The 23,781-nt window shown below is 47.6% G+C and overlaps 2 protein-coding genes across 4 annotated transcripts in view; one reads left to right on the plus strand and one right to left on the minus strand.

Annotated features, from left to right (window-relative positions):
• Nucleotides 1-8,827, minus strand: part of tax1bp1a (Tax1 (human T-cell leukemia virus type I) binding protein 1a) — a 10,041-nt gene extending 1,214 nt beyond the window's left edge. Inside the window, exons 1-16 of the mRNA XM_061268071.1 lie at nt 8,639-8,827; nt 7,126-7,228; nt 6,558-6,748; nt 6,298-6,453; nt 4,567-4,715; nt 4,255-4,345; nt 4,000-4,185; nt 3,684-3,935; nt 3,418-3,609; nt 3,255-3,327; nt 2,401-2,816; nt 1,420-1,446; nt 1,188-1,316; nt 616-802; nt 336-544; nt 70-152 (exon numbers count right to left, since the gene is read on the minus strand). Of these exons, the coding sequence (XP_061124055.1) occupies nt 70-152; nt 336-544; nt 616-802; nt 1,188-1,316; nt 1,420-1,446; nt 2,401-2,816; nt 3,255-3,327; nt 3,418-3,609; nt 3,684-3,935; nt 4,000-4,185; nt 4,255-4,345; nt 4,567-4,715; nt 6,298-6,453; nt 6,558-6,748; nt 7,126-7,228; nt 8,639-8,827 (2,633 nt within the window). The remainder of the gene's footprint in view (nt 1-69; nt 153-335; nt 545-615; nt 803-1,187; nt 1,317-1,419; nt 1,447-2,400; nt 2,817-3,254; nt 3,328-3,417; nt 3,610-3,683; nt 3,936-3,999; nt 4,186-4,254; nt 4,346-4,566; nt 4,716-6,297; nt 6,454-6,557; nt 6,749-7,125; nt 7,229-8,638) is intronic.
• Nucleotides 8,660-21,144, plus strand: hibadha (3-hydroxyisobutyrate dehydrogenase a). Of its 3 annotated transcripts, XM_061268101.1 has the most exons (10): nt 8,660-8,796; nt 8,861-9,003; nt 9,648-9,741; nt 10,949-11,109; nt 11,271-11,380; nt 11,479-11,600; nt 17,008-17,141; nt 17,277-17,353; nt 19,826-19,982; nt 20,409-21,144. In XM_061268101.1, the coding sequence occupies exons 4-10, from the start codon at nt 10,954-10,956 to the stop codon at nt 20,565-20,567; spliced, it is 915 nt and encodes a 304-aa protein (XP_061124085.1). In that variant the 5' UTR covers nt 8,660-8,796; nt 8,861-9,003; nt 9,648-9,741; nt 10,949-10,953; the 3' UTR covers nt 20,568-21,144. The 3 variants fall into 3 exon arrangements, with proteins under 3 accessions (XP_061124085.1, XP_061124084.1, XP_061124083.1); XM_061268100.1 differs by lacking the exons at nt 8,660-8,796; nt 8,861-9,003 and having other exon boundaries at nt 9,601-9,741; XM_061268099.1 differs by lacking the exons at nt 8,660-8,796; nt 8,861-9,003; nt 9,648-9,741 and adding an exon at nt 9,921-10,059.
• Nucleotides 21,145-23,781: the final 2,637 nt, after the last annotated feature.

Here is a 23,781-nt window from a genome sequence, read left to right on the forward strand (position 1 = left end):
TGACGAGGACAAGCGGAATTGAGTTTCAATGTGGACAGGTGGGCCCACTCGTACAATTGTGTCAACTACCTGGAGTCAAAGCAGAAGCCTCTTCTTGTTTCAGCAGGTCGGCTGGACTGGTGGTCACAAGATGGCTGCGCCCCGTCGCCGGCCTACGACACACACAACGAGACCAACAATGGAAGACACCATGACCGAAACGGGTAGGTCGAGCAAAAATTTCTCCCGTACAACCTAATAAGACATTTCAATGCCAAAAGAAGTTTATAATTGCGTAGAAATGGCACGGGATGGCGCTAAAGCATCAACGCCATACTTCAAATGAATGTTCTTACGTTCTGAGGTTCCTCGGGTGGGTTCTCCGGGGGGCTGGTGCTGCGTGAAGGCTGGATGCAGACCACCTCTCTGTCCCAACCTGGCGCCGCCGGGCCGGGGTTCGGATTTGTAGGGGAGATCGGAGGGGCGCATGGAGTGGCGCAAGGTGGGGCCTCGGGTGGAGGGCGGCTCAGTTGCTCCGGAGTTAGCGAGGCATCTCCTTCCTGATCTGGAAATAAATGTCAACAAATAAGATCAATTACTGATGATCTGGCCTTGGGTAGTGAACCGCTAGCACACCTTGCGTGGGGTCAGTGGCATATGGGTTGCCAAACTGCAGCTCCGCGGGCCTCTGTGGTACCAATGGGGGCGGCGAGGGGTCCTGGGGGTAAGGCAGCGGGTACCGCAGCACCATGGGCCGCCTAACCTCAGCCCCTTCATCACGGGCGTCCTGCTCCCTTTGGCGACTCAGGAGGAGATGCAATTCCTGCCAAGGGAGAAATTGACTTAGCCAAAGAACGTCAAGCGGTCCCAACTTTCATTTCCTTCCACACCATCGTTACCCTTTGTGATAATATGTGACGCGCTAGCATTAGTAGCCTACTCATTACTGTAAGAGGTGTCACACTTGGGCTTTCCCTTCCTCACCGACCTTGCCGGATGACTTCATTAGTGCTCTGTTAGCAGGTTTAACATTTAAACCAGGGTTGGGAAGGTGAAACAGACACGCCGCCTGGCATTTGCATGAAAGAATGGCACCGGGAAAGGAAGCAGGTAGAGAGGGATTAATTAGTGGGGGGAGGACGATGTGACTAAAGAGCACATGCTCAAAAAAACCCCGTCAAGAAAGTCCATTCCTTGCACAGGCCTACCTCATCTAGTCGCTCCTCACGTTTCAACTCCATCTCCTCGCTGATCCGCTCTGCCATCTGCCGCCAAACCTCAGCCCCTTCATCGCGGGCGTCCTGTCCCCTTTGCCGACTCAGGATGAGATGCAATTCCTGCCAAGGGAGAAGATTCATTTCGCCAAAGCGGTTCAAACTTTCAAAATTCAAATTTATTTTCAAATTCAAATTCAAAATTTCCGTCGACTCCATCACCTACCTCGCTGATCCGCTCTGCCATCTGCACCTTAAAACAAACACACAGAGGACAGCAAGTTAATAACTAGCAAAAGTGCATTTTAGTGCAGCTTTTAATTCATCTTGGGAGCGCCTGCAGGGAACCCGAAAGCAAACAATCCCTGATAACAGAAGTTTCATTGTTGATCTGCTATTGATCTCGGGCCGCCGAGAAACAGGATGGTAGTAAATCTGGGAGACACTGTGGGATAGTCCCATCGTCTCTCATTTCATCCCATTACTAAGATTCCAAATCCCCTCGGCTTCTCTCTCTGCTTCATGTCTGTCTGTCCGGCCCACTTTCCTAACTCTTGACTTGTGTTTGCTTTTTCCGCTCCCCCCCCCCTGCCCCAATTCTCTTTCATCTCCTTTGGTGCACCCCCCCCCCCCCTCGCCGCGCTCTGAGGGATTTATGGTGCAGCATTAGAGGGTGAAGTTCAGGTGGGGAGTCAGCAGTACCGACTGTCTGTCTGTCTCTCTGGCTTCATCCCCTCTGTGCCTGATGTAAACAGTCGTAAAACATGGCGGTCGGCGGGCCCCCCCCCAGTTGGCCATTAAGAGACGCACAGGACACACTAGGCCCTCAACTCAGACAGGAGGTCCGATCAAAGACGGGGGTGTTGGGGTGGGGGCTTTTGCTTAGAGCGCCGATAAACAGGCCCGCTCTTAAGTCGTTATAGTCACGTTAACTCGGGCCGTTAAGGTGCAAGGTGTTCAGGTACTGAAAAACAGGCTCATTTGAACCTTTGAAACCTCCAACTTAAAATGGAGACTTTTAACTAGTATTGACAAAGCCATTTGGCTTTTGCTTTTTTTTTCTTCCTCTGTGTACACTCACCACATCTCAATTAGGTACACAAGCAAGCCAGGGAGATCCGACAGAGCAAAATGCTCCGTTTTGATTGACGATGTCAGCGCGGCTTACGTGTTTAATTTTGCGGTTACGTTTGGCAGTGGTGCTCACTCTAAATCGCTCCTCCTCATTGGCCAGACGTTGTTTGAGAGTCTCATTGATGGCGCACTGCTCCTTCCACTTCTCCTCCATCAAGGCAAGCTCCTCCTCCACGGAGTTGCTGTGTTCCCCCTGGGCCGTTTCTTCTTCTTCTTCCCCTCTTCTCCTCTCCCCCTCCTCCTCCGGAGTCTGCTGGGCCTCGGCGTTCCCCTCGCTGCCCGCCCACTTTGTCTGGACCTCCACCCAGCTCGTCAGCCGCAGGCTGTCCTCCCTCCTCTCCTCTTCCAGGTCCGCCTCAGCGCTCCCCGTCGACTTTGCGGTCTGCTTCTCCTCAGTCTCTGTGCTGCTGTGTGTACATTCCAGGTTTTCCAGCTCAGAGCTGATTGTCAAGGTAGAGGCCTCTTGGAGGGCTCTTGCCGCAATACTTCCTGCAAAAAAAATAATAATAATAATGTTCCGGTGACGTGTCAATCAAATGTATTAATTAATAGTAATTTATTTGTCATGATTTTTTTTTAGCCCTGCAGTTTACACATATTACAAAAACAACTTGCGACTTGAATTCCTCTTAACCAACACACAACAGCCTAACTTTTTTCATATTGTTTGGCGTATGATAAAAAAAAAAAAGAAGAGCCAGCTGGAAGGCCAACGTTGTGCAAATTGCACTGCCAAGCGTCAGACACAAGTTGTAATTCATCGGCACGTTGGAAGCTTTTGACACAAGGTATTCGCTTTCGAGCAGGTTACATATTTCCGAGGTTGCCTTACTTGACCTGGGAGAAGATTTTATGACGTTACAATGTTGAACATTTCAATTGGGAATGTATTAAGGATTGTTTGTATGCGTTTATGGTAACTCATACCTGCAGTGGGTGAATCAGGGCTTGGGGTCAGAGGCTCCAGGACCGTCTCGGTCGACGCGTTTCTCTTGTGCTCCTGTGCGGAGGGAAGTGTATGCAATGCAAATATGCGGCTGTGTAAGGTTTGCTGAGTCTTTCTGGTTTCGCCGCACAATCACTCACTCACCGCGTGCGACTCGCTCGTGTTCAGTTTGGCCACCTGCCTGCGGAGCCGCTGGCACTCGCGGTATTTTTCCTTATAGTGCTCGGCGGCCATGTGGAGGCGCAGCTTCAGTTCCTCCACCTCCCTCTGCAGCTCGGCTTCCACCTCGGAGACGATCAGTACGCTGGGTGCCAGCTCTCCGTTGGTCCCGACGCTCTGTCAAATGTCAAATATTTCAAAAGGGAATGTACACTGAATACAATGAACTCGATTAATTGTGATTTACAGACCACGTCCCGATGCGCAGAGCTCTTCATGCGGTCCAGTTGGCTTTCCATACGCTGGCACTCGGCCTGCGCTTCAGCCAGACTGGCGCGGAGCTTGTCGGCCTCCAGGCGGGCGCGATACAGTTCGCTCATGGAGTGGTCCCGGGCGCTGGCTGAGTCTCGGAGCTCCGAGGCCAGCAAGGCCGCTTGCTGGCGGGACGCGGCCAGCTGCTCCTCGGCCTGACGGAGTTGTTCGCGTAGACGTGTCAGCTCGGCCTGCAGAGAGAAGCAAGGTAAGTTTTTTTTTTTTTTTGACGTCTGTCATCATCTTGCATACGACCTTGTCCATTTTGAGTGTGAGCAACTCTTTCTCTAAACTGTCCCGCTGGGCCACACAGCTCCTCAGTCTCTCCAGCTCCTCCTGGAACTGAGCGATGGTCACCTCCCGGTTGAGCTCCACAGCCTTCAGCATCTGCAGCTCGGCGCTCAGCTTGGTGTTCTCCAGCTCAGTGCTGCGCAGATGGGCCTGCACGAGTGCTTATTTATCAAAAGCTCAGAAGGACAACTCTTTGAGGTGTGTTTTTTTTTCCCTCACCTTGTAGCGCTCCCTCTCATCTTTCTCGTTCTTGAGCTGGCTGTCCAGGTTGTCTCGTTCCGCTGTCAGCTTCTTCTGACGGTCACGCAGGCTAAAGAGGTAATTAAAGTCGAGGGCCAAAGTGAAGATGGACCTTGCAAACCATCTGGCACAGAGCACTCGTTTGAAAATATCGCCTCCAATGACAAGTCTACTTCCCACCCGTGTTTCATTTGATTAAAAGGCAGTGACGAAAGCTTCAACACCTTCATTCAACACTCTCTCAGAAAGGAATGATGATTGATGGACACTTACGCACGTCCCGTCACTCACCAGTCCATCTCCGTCTCTTTCTGCAGGGCTCTCTGAGTGACTCCCAGCAGGTCCTCCTCAAGCTGGCGCACTCGATCCGTCGCCTCCGTCAGTCTCCTCCTCACCTCCTCGCGCTCCTCTGACATACACTGGGACGAGCGCAGGAGCTCCTGAGGAACAGAGATGTTGACATGGAAATCGGTGGCATCGTTCAGCAGGCCGAAGGTAAATCTCACAAAATGCCAATGAGTGAATGACAGATGGTTAGCGCTATGTTGCAGAATGTCAGTTTTCGTCACGTGGTGCATCTTCTCAGGACGTGTTTGAACGTGTGCATCAATCAGTGGCAAAGAGCAGTAAATCAAGAGGAACGAAAATCAGTTGTCACCAAATGAGAGCGCTTCCACATCCTCAATTGTAATTTATTTACACCGCAGGCATGCACACACATAGTTGTGCTAGTTAAGGACAAAAGATTGGACTGTAACATCTAAAGTGGACATGCACACAGTTTGCCCAGAGGCCATGACTCTTACAGGCTTGGCTCTGAAAATCATTGTATGATTTTTATTTTTTTATGGCTGCTGTTTGGGAAGCACTTTAGCAGTTCATAAAGACCTTATAAAAAGTGTAGTCATAAAATTAGCAGCCGAAAAAATGTACTTAGCATCTCGTGTAAAACTCAAAAGGATATTTTCATCAGGAATGCCTACTGTAAAATAAATGTGTGTGTGTATTACCCCATAATTTAGTTTGCCCTTCATAAAAAGCGCAACAACAAAAATCTAACTCAAAGCAGCTTGCTAACCCTAACCTGCACCAGATATGGCCGCTAGGGGGCGTTAGCACACAAGACTCCAACAACACACGATGATAAAATTATGATCCCATCTTCCAGCCAAACCGCGTTGTCAAATTTGCCATTAACACAAATAGTAATCACAGAACAGTTTATGAGTTTGACAGTATAAATTTCAAAATATTTCTTGTGCATACATGAATGGTGTTTCTAACAGTCAATTTAGTAATTATGAATTTCAATTTACCATTTGAAATGAAAGTGAAACACAGACAGGCGGCAACAAACAGCGAGAAAGCCATCGCGTGACTAAGGGGTGTTTGTCCCTCAGCTTGGGCCTGGCGGTTTTGTGGACTACCCTCTTCTCATTCCACACATGGCCGAAAAGGCTTTGCGAGCGTAATGAGCGTTTGCGTAGGTGTGTTTGTGTGTGCGTTGGGTAGCCCACTGGACCTGGATGTGCACGTTTGACGTCATGTTTGTTAACTCTGTGGTTGCGATGGCATCGTCCCTGACGCCAGATGCCCGGGAAATCGGAGTCGCCGTTTCGTTCCAGCCCAGTGAGCCGGGTCGTTAAAGCCGCAGACAAAGACTGCCGTGCACGCTAACACGCACACACACAGAGTTTTAAACACACATGCTGTAGCTAATTGTGTGTCTCTTGAGCTTGGATGCAGATTATTCCGAAATCTGCTTGCCTTTGAAGAGTTCAGACCTGTGATCACTGGTGAGAAACCGGCTCGGGCAATATAATGTGTGTATGTGTGTGTGTGTGTGTGTGCACACGTACGCCTAAAAAAAGTACTCCACTTCGTCACCTTCATTCCTGGATAGGCCTTCTTGTTTGCGAAATATTTACAACAATTGGGTATAAAGATAATGACTTTCCTTCCTCTCTATGTTGTCGTTAAAAAAAAAAAAAGGATTAAGCTACATTAGTTGAAATATCTGACCTGGTTGTGCGTACGCAACAGGCAACACGTCTCCCTCTCCTGCTCCCGCTCCCGGGAAAGTCGTTTCTGCTCCTCCTGGAGCTGCCGCTTTTCCTCCTGGAGGAGCCGCATGGCCTGCAGGAGCTCCCTGCGCTCCTGCTGGGCCTCCTCCACCCGCTGCCAAATAAATCATGTTGAGGGATAAAATATCGTTTTATTGTATGCCACTTTGTGGTGTGTGTGTGTGTGCTCAAGAATGGATCAAATCTAAAAATTCACACCTCCAGCAGGCCAGTCTTGGTGGTGACCACTAGGATGTCAGAATTGCTGTCATCTTCACTGACAGTCAGCAGTTCCTCGTTGGGTGTGGCTGACCTGAACTGGAATGGTGTGCTGGCCCCTCTTATGTCACCGCCATGTGTCACGTAACAGAACTGGTAAAATTCCCCATCAGACTTGGGGACGTAATAACCTGGAAGATAGAACGATGGACGTAGCAGACAGAAGAAGTCAAAGCAAATGGTCATTTCAGGCCTCCCACACTTTGAATGGTGGAGATGTTAAGTGCAGGAAATCCGTCTGCAAACTACTTTTAACTGACTAGTGACACACCGCAGCATGCGCTCATATTTTCATTGTGTAATATTGGACCGTTCCAGGGACAGTAAAACTAGTTTGCAGGCCCTTCCCAAATGTGTGTGTGTGGTTTCAGAGGCGCTTCGGTCCCAGGCGGACATTTGCGGTTATGTTTCCTTATTAAATAAAAGTGCTGCTTTTTATACGCGTCATAAATTTGTGAGGTTACTTCAGAAAAGCCCAAGGCGGCACACACTGGCTGAAATTGCGTACCTTGAAAGACCACAGTTGTGTGCACTGTACTTCCTGGTTCATATTTTTCAGGCATGGGGGACCACAGGAAGGTGTAGTAATCTCGAGCTGTGCTCCAGCCAACCTGAGGACACGGGCGAAAGCACGCATGGAGGCGTGAGTCGTGAGGTGAGTCAGCATTGCTCAGGGTGAATGCCCAAAAATGTTTTTCCGTAAGCAGATGATGAAGCTCAACTTCCTCCTTTGTCATAAACCTGTTGCTCCAAAACGCACGTGCCGTAATTGTGGCACGGCTGCTAACCTCATTGCTATAGAGGAAGAAAAAATGTAGCAACACAGGAGTTTGCCACTTGCATGGCAGTTAGTGGCTCTGCAAGTGAAACATGTCACGAAACGTCAAACCTATGAAAGCGTTGGAGGTTCACACGTCGCTCAGAAACTCGAAATCTAAACTGACCTATACAGCAGGTATGTTTATTAACTGCGACAAAGAAAAGCCTTTCTATCGTGGCCTCCCGCCAGCTCGTCTTGCCCGCTCACGCGTGTTTGCGGAACGGCGAAGAGACATAAATAATTTTCCTAATTGCAGAGTGAAGGTGACTGACGTTGGCTTTGGTATGGTGCGGCATTCCGAGCACAGCAGTGATGTTATAACGTAATCATAGGCACGGTGACTATCAATCATTCCGGCAAGGTGTGAGCGAACAGTGCGATGACACCTAAATTATACTCCAGCGTGGCGGGTTTCTCCCTCCTCACCCAACAAACATGCCACGACCAAAATCCTCCACGGGGCTTTTTAGACAGCTGTTGGCTTTGTCACATTTCAACGAAATCAACATTCAAACAGACAAATGTATTAAAGGGTTTATGGGGAAAATTACTTGAAGACAAAAGTTGACAAACGTGTACAAATGCTGCCGGTGTTTACAGTCAATATACACAGGTAGGGAGGTTATGACCACTTTCCGCCACTAGGAGGCATCGGTGCACAACTGAATTAAAGCAAGTTGAGTTTGTGCAGTGAGTCATCCCTGTATCCTGGCAGCTTCCACACTCTCTCTCTCTCTCTCTCTCTCTCTCTCTCTCTCTCTCTCTCTCTCTCTCTCTCACTGAAACAGACGTGAATTGTATAATGCTGTCGAATACACAGACAACACCAAGATCCAATAGAGTTGCGTAAGAGCACAGACATCAGACGTATTCTCCAACATGAGGACCTAACCATCAAACGCGTTTAATTAGCACGGATTACGACGAGCCATTTTCCAATCGACTTTTTTCCAAATAAACTTGCAACAACTTTATGTTGTTTTAATTGAGCCGGTTGATTTGAAGTCGACGTCTTACAACAACACTAAAATGTTGGGCTTTTGACTTTACGGGGACGTTTCATTTCTTACTTTGCATTTCCTGTTCATTGGGGCTTAGATTGTATAGTATAGTAAACGGGAGGGTGGCGAGGAGGAAATAGAGACAGGATTGGGAAAAACACAAAGATGTTGTGGGTCAACATTTGGTCATTTGATTTTACCTTAAAGATGCCAACCCAGTCTTTAGGGTGTGGTGTGATGTAAGGAGTGAGAGTGTAGCGACACTCTAGAGGTGCCTGAGGCGGGAAACTTTTGCCAACATTCTGGAAGATGACATGGGCAAAGTTGGACGTTTCCATGATACTGACGCTGCTGCCAGGTGAGCTATCCACCACCTGGAACGAGGACATTGTATCTTCCGCTCACTTCATTTGTCTGTCAAGGAAACAAATCAAAAGACTGGGGTGAATATCAACTGCGGCTTTCACCTTCATAACCAGCCCTCCTGAAGAAACTACAATTTGACCCCAAATGAAAGAAAGTTGGACATGGCTGCTTCTATCAAATCTGCACATCAAAATCAAAGGTACAAATGATGTCATGCACATTATTGTACAAGATAAAAGGACAGTTGCTTTATTATATATTCAAGATGGTTGCACCGATTAACTGAGTGTTTTTCCATTGCTATTGCATGACATATTTAGAAAATACATGCATTGACGTGTTGATATTTGCTCCTGTCATCTTCAGAATCATTTGAATGCAAGAAGTACACGTATAAACAAAATGCTGAGGGAAACAAATGCCAAGTTACAATGATCATTTGCTGCAAGACCTAGTACCCAACCCAAAACCCTTGTTATTGTGGCTATGCACACTGCGATACGTGTCCTCAACTTTCGAGGATAATCCGATCTCGACAAAGTACGCAGGCGTCTCATCGTTGCTAAGCAGCTAACGTTAGCCTGGGAACAGGCCATGTCGTGTCAAGTCATTATCTTGCAAAACATTGCACTCGTGACGAGGCATGCACACAGAGAATAGCTCAACCGACAACATCACGGCTGCCAAAAAACGGCTGCAAAATTAAACAGTACCCATTTTAAAGGACTCCGAGTGTGAAAATAGGGATTAATTTGCACGTAGATCGTTGTTTTGGCACCTGTCCTGTCTGCGATGTTGTGAAAGCGCAGACGATGATGATGATGATGCGCCGCTTCCTGAAAGCAAACCACTGACAACTTCCGGGGATGAGGAGCCGACTACGGATGCTGAGCCTGAAAAGAGATTGATAAAAACGAACAAAAGCATGAAGCAAAAGGTATTTTATGGTGTCATTCTTCATTTCAATCCACCCTAAAGCAGATTAAATAAATACATTTGAGGATTACGCACGTTAGAATAGCGCATATCCGTGAAAACAAATGATACCCCGCCTCGGCTCATTTCTATTGGCTAATGTGACAATCCTCCAACTACAATTGGTTGATTTAGCTATCAATCATTCGAGACGGCTGAACACCGGCGTGTTAGCTGTCACTCTATGCACACTGTTGAGGTCAAGGGGATAAAAGCATGGCAGCTTTGTTGAGAGGTTGTCGAATTATTTTGCAAAAGTGGAATGTCAGCCCAACCTTTGGTAACGTATCCGCCCATATTGTTCTATTATTTTCTTTGCTCAATATTTCCGTGTGTGCACTAACCTGACTTCTGCAGCATGGTAGCCAATGCTAGTGTTAGCAGATTGAAGTCATAAATTGATCACCTGCTCTGCATTCGACATGCAATGAATGCAACATTAAATGATTTTATTTGTATCCGATTTCAATTGTTAATGCTAGCAGCTAGTAATAACATGCAAGGTCTTATAACAGCATCTTTTCATCAACAGCTGGATTTTTGCATTCTTGCAACACCAAAAATGATATATACAGTCCTTCCCTAAAATGCACGGTTAATTTTCTAATCAAGCCTATATAAGACAACAAAATCAACCAGTACTTGGCACAATTTTTTATTTGCACCAATCACTGCTTATCGTTTTGTTTTTGTTTTTTTTTCTATCAGAACTGTATCATTTGTAATCCTTGCTGCCTAATTAATGTCAATGTGATAAACTTTCTTTCCTACGGTTTGGCAGATTTAAGATAGTCTTAACATTTGCAGTTAAAGCCTTATTGTTGTCTAGTTGGTGCACTGCCAGTGTTTTAGTATTGTTAACCTGCCAGAACTTTGGCTGAGCCTGAACTGTTTAACAGCCTGGCCACAATTCCCAAAAGCTGTCTGCAAGTGACCTGCAGAGTGATGACGTGACGCATTCTGCACAATATTTCCATGGAGATATTTTTATTATGATATTTCATCTGATTCTCATTGCATATGCAGTGTTTTATTCATCACCAGTCTTGCAACAGGCTGAATCACAACTTTATTGCCGCCTGCTACTGTACTGTACTGGACTGCACTCCTCCTTGGACTTTCAACTCAACCAAATCAAATCCGTCTCCATTTATTCCCTCTCAATTCAGCATCAATGCGGTCTATGGCCTCAAAAACACCCGTTGGGTTTATTGGTTTGGGAAACATGGGGAGTCCCATGGCCAAGAACCTGCTGAAACATGGCTACCCCGTTATTGCTACTGATGTCTTTCCCGAGTCCTGCAAGGAGCTGCGGGATCTGGGTGCCCAGGTAACACACTTCAAGACGACACACAGTATTGTGTCATTTTGTTCGTCATATTCGTCGATGATTTGTTAGGGTCATAATTTGGTGGCTCTGTGATGAAATGCTGCAATTCACTAAAAGCTGTCCTAAATCATCTTTACTCATAAATGTATTTATTTTAATAGGTAGTGGACTCCCCTGCAGAAGTTGCTGAGAAAGCAGACCGCATTTTCACCATGCTTCCATCCAGTCCAAATGTCATCGAAGTCTACACGGGCCCCAATGGCATTCTGAAGTAAGTTTTCGCCCTTGATTTGAGTGCAACACGAGGAAAAACAACCTTTGAATTGATTGGTAGATATGCAACTAAGAATCTTTCTGGTTTATCATTAGGAAGGTAAAGAAGGGAACACTTTTGATTGACTCTTCCACCATCGACCCCGCCGTCTCGAAAGAGATGGCGTTAGCCGCTGAGAAGATGGGCGCCGTGTTCATGGATGCACCCGTGTCAGGAGGTGAAATATTTTTGCACTACCACTAAATATGTTTGTAGTTACCCTTTCTTTTTATTGCATCAAACAGGATAGAAAATAGCTTCAATTTGAAAATCTCGTTCCCATTTGAACTTTGGATATTAAAGAGCCCCGGCTTTATTTCTCGCTTAACAAGCTGCTCTGCTGTTAAACATAAAGGAATAAAAGGAAAGAAGAATCCAATTGCAGCAAAAGCAGTGACCCCATTGCCAAGTTCCTGACCCGTTCTTTGTCAATTTAAACCATGGGACCTTTTGGGTTAATACCACAACATGGGTTGTAATTACCGAGCCAGTCGGGTGCCATCTCGAGCTTTTACTGCTGCATTTGACCAAGAGGTTTTTGAGTCAAGATTGAACTTTTAAGTCCTCATTATGTCGCTGCTGTCTGCTCGTGATGGCTTCTTGACAGAGCACAGGATCGCCAGTCGCTCTTAATGGGCCCAGCCTTGCTGGAGAAGTCCCGCGTCAGAGCTTTTTTTTCCATGTTGATGGAGCAGTAATGGCGGGTATCCCGTGTTAGTGCCTTTCAAGTCAGATAAAGAGTCATAAAGAGGGGAAAAGCCTCCCTCACATGGAGTAGAGTTGAGTAGAGTAGAGGAAAGGAGATAAGACGAGAAGGAGTTAAACTGTCCGTCACGTCGGCGCTGGTTTGGACCGGCGGGCAAATTTGGATTCCGGACTGGCGTTGTGACGCACCAGTCTGCCATTCAGGACCGGTAGCTGACTTTGGATTGCGCAATGGCGAATTAATCACGACACACTCTGCTGCCCTTACAAACAGAGACTGGGCCTACGGCATGTTTACCAGCTGGCGTCTGCAGCCAGTGAGTGAGTGGAGACCAGAGCTTTAAGCCAGATACTCTCCCTTAACACACACGCTGTTTACATACGGCAGACAGTGAACAGTGTGTGTGTGTGTACTCCTCTGTGAAGGTTGGGCTTCTCCTCCTGTCTCCCAAATAAGCCTCTTTTACTAGCCTGAGATGACCAATGATTGACCCTCCCTCGACTATGACTCGCTATGCCAAACATCTTGTTAGCATACTATTTAGCAATTAGCAAAGGAATTCACGGAAAAAACTGCGGCCCACGTGTTGATTGTGTTCTTGCATAACTGAAATAAGATTATTTACGTTTGTTTCTCGAATGGGAGCTTGTCAATGACGAATGAATGTGCTCTGCTCTTACCAGGAGATGGCACCCTACCCAAATAGCAATAAAAACCGGGTTCTGTGACAAATGAGCCTGCTTCACTGTTTGAAACATTTCACAACAAGCACAGCACTGCTGTGAGTGACACACTTGTGATTCTTGTTTAATTTCTCGCTGTCTCTAATTCGACATTAGGGCAGCTAATCAAAGGAGAGGTGGAACTGAGAGACTTCCACCCTCACACAGCTGCCTGTTCGTAAAATGCAGCGCTGATCCACAACAAAACAAAGTCTGATGTCACCAAAGTAGGGTGTTGGCACACAACATGCAAAAATAGACCGTTTGGCTAGCAAGTGGCAGGGTTGTTAGCAGTAATGAGGCAGAATGCCTGCCTTGTGTTGCTTGGTGTCTATTTGCCCATGGTGGTGGTGTGCCACATTGGTAACGCATGATGCCTTTAAAAAGGACCCCGAAAAACGTTCATTGCGTTTTTTTCCCAGCAATGGGAAAGCAAGCTGCAAATGAAAGTGGGAATAGGCAATCGGGCTGATGCCGCTCATTTGTGAGGTCTTAAAGTCTAAGACTAACAGCACATTTTTCAAACCAAGGCTGGTTGTGTCTTTCGTTAATCTTGAGAGTCAAATATTGGGTACATTTAGAAATAGCAGGATTTGTTCTTCAGAGACACAAACAAACATGATCAAACTATCCCCAGTCAAATCAACTGAACATTTGATTGATGTATCTATCATTTTTATAGGATGGGAAATGAAATTCCTCATTCGATGTCGAACTTCTTGCATTTGAGAAATTGGCCGCTCATTGATCATAAAAGTAACAGGAGATCACTCAGGCCAGGTTAATCCAGTCTGAGAATGGGATTAATGAGACGATGAGTCCCGAAGGCCGGTTAGCGGGAAGGGGGCGGCGGCGTAGTTGCAGTCTGTCATTTTGATGGCTAACCAGTACTAGCGAGACAGCGGCCCAAAGACTAGATTAGCATAACAAGCCTCCCATTGACGGGTTGTAGTGACACACTCGGGGGTAGCATCGATGCAAGGGGGGGGGGCTGATGGGAGGGCGTCACTGGAGCTCATGCTCCAGATGGAGGTAGACCCAGCAGCTGTGGACTGGCTCTCACTTCCCCGATGTCATCTGTTGTGTACGTTTGTGCGTGCCCATGTGTGTTTGCGTGCACCCGGACAAAGAGTCAGCTGGCGAATGAGTCGTATTAAGCAAGTCTGTCCGTCAAACGTAACTCCGGTGTCACTCACGGAATTAGCATGGTGTCATTTGAAGGACAGTTGGGATCACCGTCATTAAAACGTTTGTGTATCGGGTGGCTGCCGCCTAATTGCGCGCCATTATTAGCTGGCACTTTTTTCCTAAATGAGCCTCATCGGGTGAGAGAAAGGATTGATTGCGGATTTCTCCTTCGCACTCCGTTGTCTTGTCACCTACCATTGACCAGCCTCGCCCTCGCGGAATTGAACGCTGATGGTAATGATGGCGATGATGATTATTAAAGTGGTGGTCAATAGGGCTTTGCAAACGTCGCCCCTCCGAGCTATAAGATCCCTAAAATAGACTCTGCTCGTGTATGATTCAGTTCTCATGGTTTTGCAGGAATGACCATAAAGGGTTTCTTGTGAGCACGAATGAAGTTGGCAGATAAAGTGTAACTTTTTTTATACGTCTGTGTGATTTTGGTTTCGCTGAATTTACTCGATATGGTTTTAATGGCGCCTCGTCGGGTTTTTAATTTGTTTGAGAAAGAAATTTTCCCGCGGGTGTAATTATAACGGCCGACCACATGTTGTGGCCTCTGAATATTGGAACCCCCGCTGGCTTCAACTCCAAACTTAGCTGGGAAAACGTGGTTGCAAATAAGGTTGCATTTGTTTCCAGCAAGGAAAATCAAGTTGTGGCGTGAAATGTGTTCGACAGTGGTGCTGTGAAAGTCGTAAGCTGTCTATGAGATGATTCATTGTTATTCTTTTGAGTTGTGAGCAAACATCTCTGTCGCGTGGAAGTCCATTCATTAACTTAATGCTAACACTGAATGGAAAACGCCTTCAACGGGCTAACTAAACTAGCATAGACGTTGGATCTTTTCAATGTAAGAACATTGCCGTTCTTCAAAAGGAGCTTTGAGTGTAAAATCTTAATAAGGACATGTGGATTGCATTGCTTGTTTGTTTTGTTTGGTGTCGTGAAAATGGCGCTTCCTTACAAACCGACGTCGCTTCTGTGATGTCGCTTTACCTCCGCGACGTTTCAGCCCTCTGACGTTAATGTTTAATGACGTGCTGCCAAGCATCTGCCCTAATAATGTTTGATCGACTGCTTGTTAACTTTTGCTGCGGGAGCGGCTCGGATGAAGGCGAGACTGGCGCGGATGTGCCGTGGGCCGCATGCGAGCACGTCGCAGCGCCTGCCCATCTGTCATACAGCAGCACGACGCAGCCAATTTCCATTAAACTCTCAAGATATATGCACCTTTTCCACTCGCCGTGATTCTTCTGTGGGCAAAAAAAAAAAATTGCTGCCACTTTGGATTCCGGGCAAGCAGAGCTAATGTTGGAGAGATGGACAATCAATGGACATGGTCAGATGAAAGGACACATGCTATCTCTAACAAAAGTATTTCAGATCCCCTGAATGGAATAAGTGGAGGGAAATGAATGAATGAGTGAGTGGCATTACAGTAGACCCCCCCCCCCCCCCCCCCCCACAGGCGTGCACATCTTGTCTCCCCCTAGGGGGCGTTGTGTAGTTGCGCACTGCTAACGATCCCCGACTGTCACTCCCGCTGGGATGGATGAGCCGGTGCACCCAGCGCTCAAGAAGCCTCATTAGGATTCCTCTTTAATCCGTCTCTGACAGAACTGGCCCGAGAACGGGACGTCCCTCTGCACACGCCGACCGATGCATATGTGCATAATCTACGCCACGAGAGTGTATCGTCCCGCATGGACGCCGTGTAATGACGCACACACACACACACACACGGATGAACTTTAGTGTATGCACGTTGGACTGAGTCACCGATACTCCCACACACACACACGCGCGTTACGATAATGATTTTTTTTTTTTTTTTTTGTGGGGATCTTCCATCATTCCGGCATGACCACTGCTTATAGAAATCCTCTACACATCATAAGAGCTTATTAGGGTGATTAGTTAATTTGAGGGAAGCAGTGTTGGGAGGTAAGACGAAGAAGATCGTTATCCTCCACTGGTGTCTCCTCTTTTCTCTCTTGCTTTCCCTTTGGTGAGTTGTATTGATCAGCACATCAAGTGTGTTATCAATAATTGCCTCTTTAGTTGTCCACCAAGCGTGATCTTTGCTAATTAAGCAGCAGTTGTCGCACTGCCCTTTCCAAGTGTACGCGCTTACTCTGCCGCTGGAAACAAATCGACTTGGAGGCTTGTTCTCATCTTCTCCCTGATACCATGTGATTTTTTTTTCTCCCCCTCTTTCTCTCTTGACCTCATTTTCATATCATGTGACTCATCCTTCAGTTTAGTTTTGCCAATCCCTGTTTAATTATTAACATTGCCATTATTAGGCGTTCAGTATTGAAAGACCTTTCATTACAGTTTCACGACCCCCCAAAGAGATTCCTCTCGACTTCCCTTTCGGAAAGCTAAAAAGTGCAAACGTGCATGATTCAGCAAGCCATTTTTTGGCTCCTTTTTGCCCAGTAATCTGTTGTGTGTTTATAGAAGCATTTAAGCTAGCCTGCTCTGAAAAGAAGTTATTTTTTCCCCATTAGGGACTCTGCAGAGACGGGAGGGGACGGACGTTGGGGTGGGGGCTGTTTTTGCCTCCCACAACATGGCACGCTCCTTAAGCCATCAGGCATGGGGAGGGATGCCTAATTGAACATGATAAAGTGTAAAGTTAATTACCCCTCACGCATGTCACTGATAGCCCCAAGAGGAGGGGCAGCCTCAGGCACAGCTGCTGTCTTGTGTGTGTGTAAGAGAAAGGGCGGTAGGACAAAAGGCAAGAAATCCCACGAGGGTTGTGCGGTGGATGATTGCAACAATCGGCTTTTAAAGATGCGTCTGTCCCTCTGGCGCTCGGGCTACTTAACACGCCGGTCCCGCCGTGGCTGGAAGCGCAACGCCGACCTTTTGAGAAACAGTCAAGTGGGCGACGTAGTAAGCGTAATGTTTAGCAAATGTATTGCAGAGAAGTTGATCACCTCATATGATGTGTTCAGGTGTCGGGGCTGCCAGCCTGGCTAAGCTGACCTTCATGGTGGGTGGCGCGAAGGAGGAGTACAACGCTGCGCAGGAACTGCTCACCTGCATGGGAGCCAACGTTATCTACTGTGGACAAGTTGGCACCGGACAGGTTAAAAAAAAAAAAAAAAACACTCCCAGTGGCGCACCAAGGGGGACGACCACCTCAGGCATCCACTTAAGTATCAACAAGTTTCTGATCTATTTTTTGTCAATTGACATTTCGTCTTTCCTAATCCTCTTAAAGGCTGCAAAGATCTGCAACAACATGCTGCTGGCCATCGGCATGATCGGAACCGCCGAGACCATGAACCTCGGCATCAGGTATGCTCATTCCAAACCTTTTGAGTCGACAGTCTACCCGTGCTCGTATTTACTGAAACGTCGAGTTTACGAACGTGCAAAAGAGGTCAGCGTGGCCCTCAAGGATCTGTTAAAAAGATGGATGGATGGAGGGGGTGGAGTTCCCCGCCTCTGATTTACATCTGCTGATTGAGCTCTCACCAAGATCCTGTCGGTGGACACCACTTAAATCCGATATTATAATACATATTCCCCCTGTCAGGCTACTTCCTCGGCTCAAAGTGTTAATATTCAGTTTTTTGATGACTTAAATGCCACCGTCAACCTAGTTTGGACGCCGCAATGAGTGTCCGCACGGGCCGAGTACGGCTGTGCCGGCCGACCCGGTGTGACTGATTTATCATTGCTGAGACAGAAGAGGAAAATTGGCATGAGGCCTCGCACATAAATCCCCCCTCGCTCGCCCACTGAAATATGGACGGCATTAAAAGAGCAACATGGATTTACACATGGCCGCATTGCACAAACACGCGTTGCCGCATTATATGCCGACACACTCAAGTCTGTGACTTTTACCAAATGACTACGCAGATTATGATAATGTCCAAAAAGTATATCTGTTTTTTTTAACGTTGGACCCAAGTTAATACACACGCACGCACACACACGCACTGTGACATTCCAAAATGTTATCGCGCAAGACTTGGCTAATAAAGCCGGCCTTTCTGAAAACAAGTGTGTCGTCTTACCTGTCCATATGGGGACGAGCACACCGTTTCCTTTCTCGCGCACATAGTTCTTTTCATGAAGCTAATTTGTTGATCTCAGACGGAGGCTCGGCCCGTCTCCACCCGAGCGTGACGTTCTCGGAGTGCAAGGAAACGCAGCGCGTGACAATTATAGGCGCGCACACACGCCTTTTCGCTCCTTCTGCTTCCTCATCCCTATTTGTGCTTGCTCCTTATTTTATTCTGTCCTTTTAATCCCTTCTGCTCTCCTTTGCCTCATTTGTGCCTGCTGTAATTTCTGCATGCAGTCAAGCAGTCAGTGAAGGGGGGGGTTGGTTAAGACTGCACAGAGAGAATAGCAAAAGTGGCCCAACTGTGATTTTTCTTCTTTTTTTTCCCCCAATCATGAAAGCAGGATTTATAGCTTGCGTACACACTTAGACCCATGCAGGTGATTTGAAAAGGTCGTGACACCAGACTGCCGTTTTTAGCAAAGAGGAATTCAATCTTCCTCCCGTTGCCGCCTGAGTGAATTGATTAGCGCTTATAAATGTGCTTGTTGCCTCTATAAATGAAAGCGTTAAAGCTCGGGTGTGTGCGCTCATTACCTCCTTAGTGTAATAACAAACAGGAGTCGGGCTCTGTTGTGGCGCGGCATGAGGATGAGGAGCTAATTGGCGTGCTGCAAATCAACTTCACCCGCTAGCGCGTAAACACGCTGGCATCTCCGTCGGCACGTATCTTTCATCGGCGGTTTGGGTCGCCGCCTGTGACTATGCGTGCCCGTGACAATCTTGTTAAAGCGTGACATGTCGCTTCGGCCACGCAAATTACCGCACACCTCCGTAGCGGCGGTGCAGTGCCGCGGGAGCCGGAGGGGAGATCCATTGATTTATCGTTAACAGACGACAACAGCTCGCCGTCAACGTCCCCGCTCGTCGGAACAAACGATCCGTGCGCTCGGACGCGCTTTATTGTGCTCCCGGCCCGTAACCTTTTCAGCTGCTGACCCGGAACACAAGGAGGGGCCGCCATGTATTTGGGGGAGGCGGGGGGATGATGTCAAACATATGTCCCCTCGAGTCCTCAGACGGGACACGTCAGCGCAGGAGATGAGGAGGAGCGTGGCTGGAAAAGCCATCAGAGCTCGGCTGATGCGGCATTTCCAAAACCGAGGCGGCGAGGCCGAGACGTGGGGAGCGTGTCAATGCGAGCCGTCCGTAATTACTTCGTAGACGGCTAGTAAAAAGCTAGCCGTGGCTCGGCTGTAAGAAGCTATGATGGTTTAACAGTCACGTTGAGAGCAGAGCCCACTTACGACGGCGAGCGAGCGACAGACGCTGCAGTTACACCCTCTCCGCCGTCACGCTCGGCACGGCGTCACGCTCGGCGCCAACTCGCATGCATAATGCTGCAGCCGGCGAGAGGGAGGGAGGCAGGGAAGGAGAGTGACAGTGAGGTTTATGGCTCCCCAGTGCAACTTAAACCACTTCACCTCCTCCTCTTCCACTTTTTGCTTCATGAAAGAGGATTGATAAAGGATGGACGTGGCGCTCAACATCAATACTGCATTAGGCGGCATTACAAAGCCTTCAGCCATTAACGCTGAGGAATGGCGGCAGCCGGCCGCAAGGTTCAATGGGGGTCATCCGCTGCCCCGCACCCATTTGTCTCCATGTTTTACTCGCACGCCGCTTCGTAGATTTTATGTGGACCAGAATCTCTTCTTTCGAAATATATATCGACTCCGTCTCGTCCCTTTTAGGCTGGGTTTGGACCCCAAGCTTCTGGCCAAGATCCTCAACATGTCCTCGGGTCGCTGCTGGGCCAGCGACTCGTATAATCCCGTCCCCGGTGTCATGGAGGGAGTCCCTTCTGCCAACAACTATCAGGGAGGCTTTGGGACGACACTCATGGCCAAGGTACAAAGCGCTCGCTTCGAAATGTGATGGAAGATCGTTTCAAAATGAGCAGATATTCCCCACGCCGTCCCTTTAAACGTGTTTAAGGTGTGCGGCAGGGGTAGCGTTCTGCCCCGTGTGCGATTTATTGTCTTCCATTTGGTTTTATTGCCATTTGACTTGGTTTTACTACTCGGCTCATTGGTGAAGCTCTCGCTATATAGCGCCACTCCACCGCTATGGTGAGTCCACATGTATGAGGTCCGCTACCTCAATCACAGTCACCAGCTGACACATTTCGAGCTTTAACACGTCTGCTCGCTTGGTCCGTTTGATGGTCCATATGCTCCTTTTGCGGTCCAGTTGTCGAGCTGCCATATCCATAACATGTATAGCTATGCGCGTCAATGCAGGAAAAGCCTATTCTTCTGTTGAAACGCTATCCAGGATCTCGGCTTGGCCCAAAACACAGCCACCAACACCAAGACGTCCATTCCTCTCGGTTCACTCGCTCACCAGATCTACAGGGTTATGGCATCCCGCGGCTACGCCAACAAGGACTTCTCATCCGTCTTCCAGTTCCTGCGGGAGGAGGAAGAACAGTGAGCACAAGACACACACAAACCTCACACTCAACCCCCAACAATCCTCAGGATAGTCGACATAGTACACAACATTTACCCTCGTGGTCCTTAAATGGGTTTGTTTTGGATACCAAAGTTACCAATGGATGCAGTTAGCATAATTTTCCTCAGGATGATCATAACTAATTGTTGGTTTAGGTTGTGACTTCAAACTAGGCTTCATTAAGCGAACGGAGCTGATCCTTGTGAAACCTTTAGCTGTTACCTTTTGCACTTTGGGCACGCTGTACAATGCTCAGGGGGGTGTTTGATGTTACGCAAACTACTTGAATTTATTTCTATGCCACTGGAGTATTTTTCCACTGTTTCAGTTGCGCACTGAAAATATTGTTTCCCGTGGTTTGTTTTGAATTTCAATTTAAGGCACGAGCAAGGAGCGGTTAGTTCATGGCTGCTTGCAGCAAATGTACATAGTGTATATTTTGTTTTGTTGTGGCATTTAGAAAACTGTTGAAGACTTTTTGTCTGAAAAATTGTGGACATTTTGTCTTTACACTGTGGACCTAAAATGTTCATTAAAATCTCGTCTGTGCACTTTCTTTTGTCTGTGTAATATCGCTTGCCCATCGGCATGTTTACATTGAGCTACTATTCTAAATTGGTGCTTCCTTACCTGTCTGTCTGTCTGTCTATCATTATAATGGGATGAGGCAGGAGAAAAAAAATGTGGTTTTGTTTTACTGAACTTTTGTTTTTGCTTTGTGGGCGACTCTCAAAAGTAGACTGCGGCTATAGTCGGGGGTTGCGTCATTGACTCATTGGATCGCTGTTCACAATAATGGCTGACTGGTGAAAATCCCCCTCGCTTAATTCTCAAATTGGACTTCATTAATGCTTTAAATAGTCTGCTCGACAAATAAGACAATAGCTTTGAGTCTAGAGATTCATTCGCCTCTTGTCTGGCCTGCTGAATTAGGCAGCTGATTCATATTCGGCCTGTTTTATAGCCGGCGGTTTCCTCATTAAAGGCCAGATGAAAGCAGGCCGTAAAGGCGTCGCGGCGAGACTAACTTGAGCGCTGACGTCGGAAGGGGACGCGACCGAGACCCGAGCCGCAAGACCTCACCCGCAGAGACAGGCGCATTGCACTGTATTGTCGGCAATTGGGCAAAAATCCAGTCTTATTGTGAGGTATCGAGTACTCATCGAGTCAGCTGATATCAGCCACTGATACTTACGGCAAGAAATATATATGTATGACATTATAAGTCCTCCTGGACAGTAGCTGGTGCTGTTTGACACTTTAGCTTTGTTCACTTTTTAGCTCGAACATTTTAAGACTGAATTTAATGATCTACTTGCTCACCGGCCCCTCCCCTAATTGCTGCCTCAGCTTTAAAAGCTCGCTGCAATGATAAATACCCAAAGTGACTTTCTTCATTATTTCCCCATGATTACTGTTGTTGGATCCTCTTTGCTGCTTAACGTCTTGTTCTTTAGAAGCAATCAGAGCAGCAGGGGGGGGTCATGCTGCATGGTGGGGGTGTTGTTAGCTCCTTAAAGCATCCGAGTGATTCACGCCAAAAGCGCCCAAAGTGACATGTAGCTAAATTAGCTGCTGGAAACTCGCAGCTATAATAGCTTGCCCAGCAGCGCATAACAAGCCCCTCACTGTAAAGTATTGTGGACTTGATATCTTTGCCACAACACCGCCAATAATAATTTAGCTCGGGGGGCCGTGGCGGCAGCATCTCCACATCAGCGCCCAAACAAGTCGACAACAATCCCACCTCCCTGAGTCATTGACTCCGCTTAGGTTCATTAGTGAAGATAATTTCACTGCAGGCAGGCAGAAGGCCAGCCCGGCGCGTAACATGTCACGATGACAGCTAATTATAGCATCACGTCTGTATTAGAATACATTTGTGCGCTAGCTGGCACACTACACGGGCAAAAGGTTCAACCATATGAATACACATCAAGATCCTTTTGTCTGCCTTGTTTTAAGCTCACTTCCCGAAAAACGAGGTGTATCAATAATTAGGCCTAATAATACTCACTTTTGCATTTTTGCAATCCCAATCATTCAAATATTGTTAGCGCTGGTGTTTTCTGCACACTACACTTGCAACATTAGCACTTGCAACATACATGGTGTCGCCTGTGAGTAACGACACCGCGTGCGCTCTATTCATCACACGCCGGTGCACATGCTCAGTAGCTCTTCATTATATTAATTACTCTCATTGGAAGAGTGATCATCTTCGCCGTCAGACTACACGGGCGCCCGGGACCAGCAGAGACTGGGTCCTAGGTGAGTAATCACGCTGTTACCTAACAGGGACCGATCTCACCTGACCCACCGAGGTGGGCCCTAAATACCCAGTGGGTGTTTGGGCATCCCAGTAAATCACATTCATCTCGGCTGGTGCGTGCCAATCTGTTATTGTAAAAGTTTGGGAGAGGAATGGAATATTACATTCCTCAATTGTCAATTGAGTACCCCCGTAAATTGCAATGGGCTCGTCAGCCCACCCAAATCCATTCTCTCGACTCAACGCATCGCACCCAGCGTGAGGATTTATCGCTTTTATTGTCCAGAACGGAGCTTGTCTGCAATGGCCTCATCTCGCTGCGTTTAAAGTTCTCTTCATGGCCAATTGGCCTGATACGCTATGCTTGTCTCGCACTAATTGAACAGAGATGGAACAAGGGAGAGCAAAAGAGAGGGGGAGAGGAATGGCAAGGGAGGAGGGGGGGGGGGGTGTAACATTCAAGGCCTCATTGATTAGGTGGTGAGCGGTGCAATGTTTCTCTCCTGACGCTTACAAGCATTAAAGCTACATAAACACCTATAATTGGTTTGTTCAGAGCAGTGTGGCGCTCACAAACACACACGCATGTTGCATGCGTGTGAGGAATAGAAGATGGGGGGGGGGGGGAATTAAATGCTCATTAAAGCCAATGACTTGCGGAGCGGCGAGTGTGGGTGGTGGATAGATGTCGTCTATATCTCGATGCCGTGCTAAGGCGGAATGCTAAAACCATCCTGAGAGACCTGAACGCAGGAGAAAATGGGAGGGACACCGCTGACTGTGACAAATTAGCTCTTGAATCCGTTGCAGCCAAGTGGCCGTGGGCACGGGGAGAGCCAGATCCGGCTGGCTGCCTCCAGTGATGGAACGTTATTATGCCGTTCTAATAAAAGACGACGCGACTTTTGGGACCGGGCACCG

This window comes from Syngnathus typhle, linkage group LG20, assembly GCF_033458585.1.
Source record: "Syngnathus typhle isolate RoL2023-S1 ecotype Sweden linkage group LG20, RoL_Styp_1.0, whole genome shotgun sequence".
NCBI classification, from domain to species: Eukaryota; Metazoa; Chordata; class Actinopteri; order Syngnathiformes; family Syngnathidae; genus Syngnathus; species Syngnathus typhle.

Coding starts and splice junctions, on each gene's coding strand:
- hibadha (XM_061268099.1), top strand. CDS start 9,996: ATGGCAGCTTTGTTGAGAGGTTGTCGAATTATTTTGCAAAAGTGGAAT. Junction 10,060..10,948: donor GAATGTCAGCCCAACCTTTG/GTAACGTATCCG, acceptor CTCTCAATTCAG/CATCAATGCGGTCTATGGCC. Junction 19,983..20,408: donor GGACGACACTCATGGCCAAG/GTACAAAGCGCT, acceptor AACGCTATCCAG/GATCTCGGCTTGGCCCAAAA.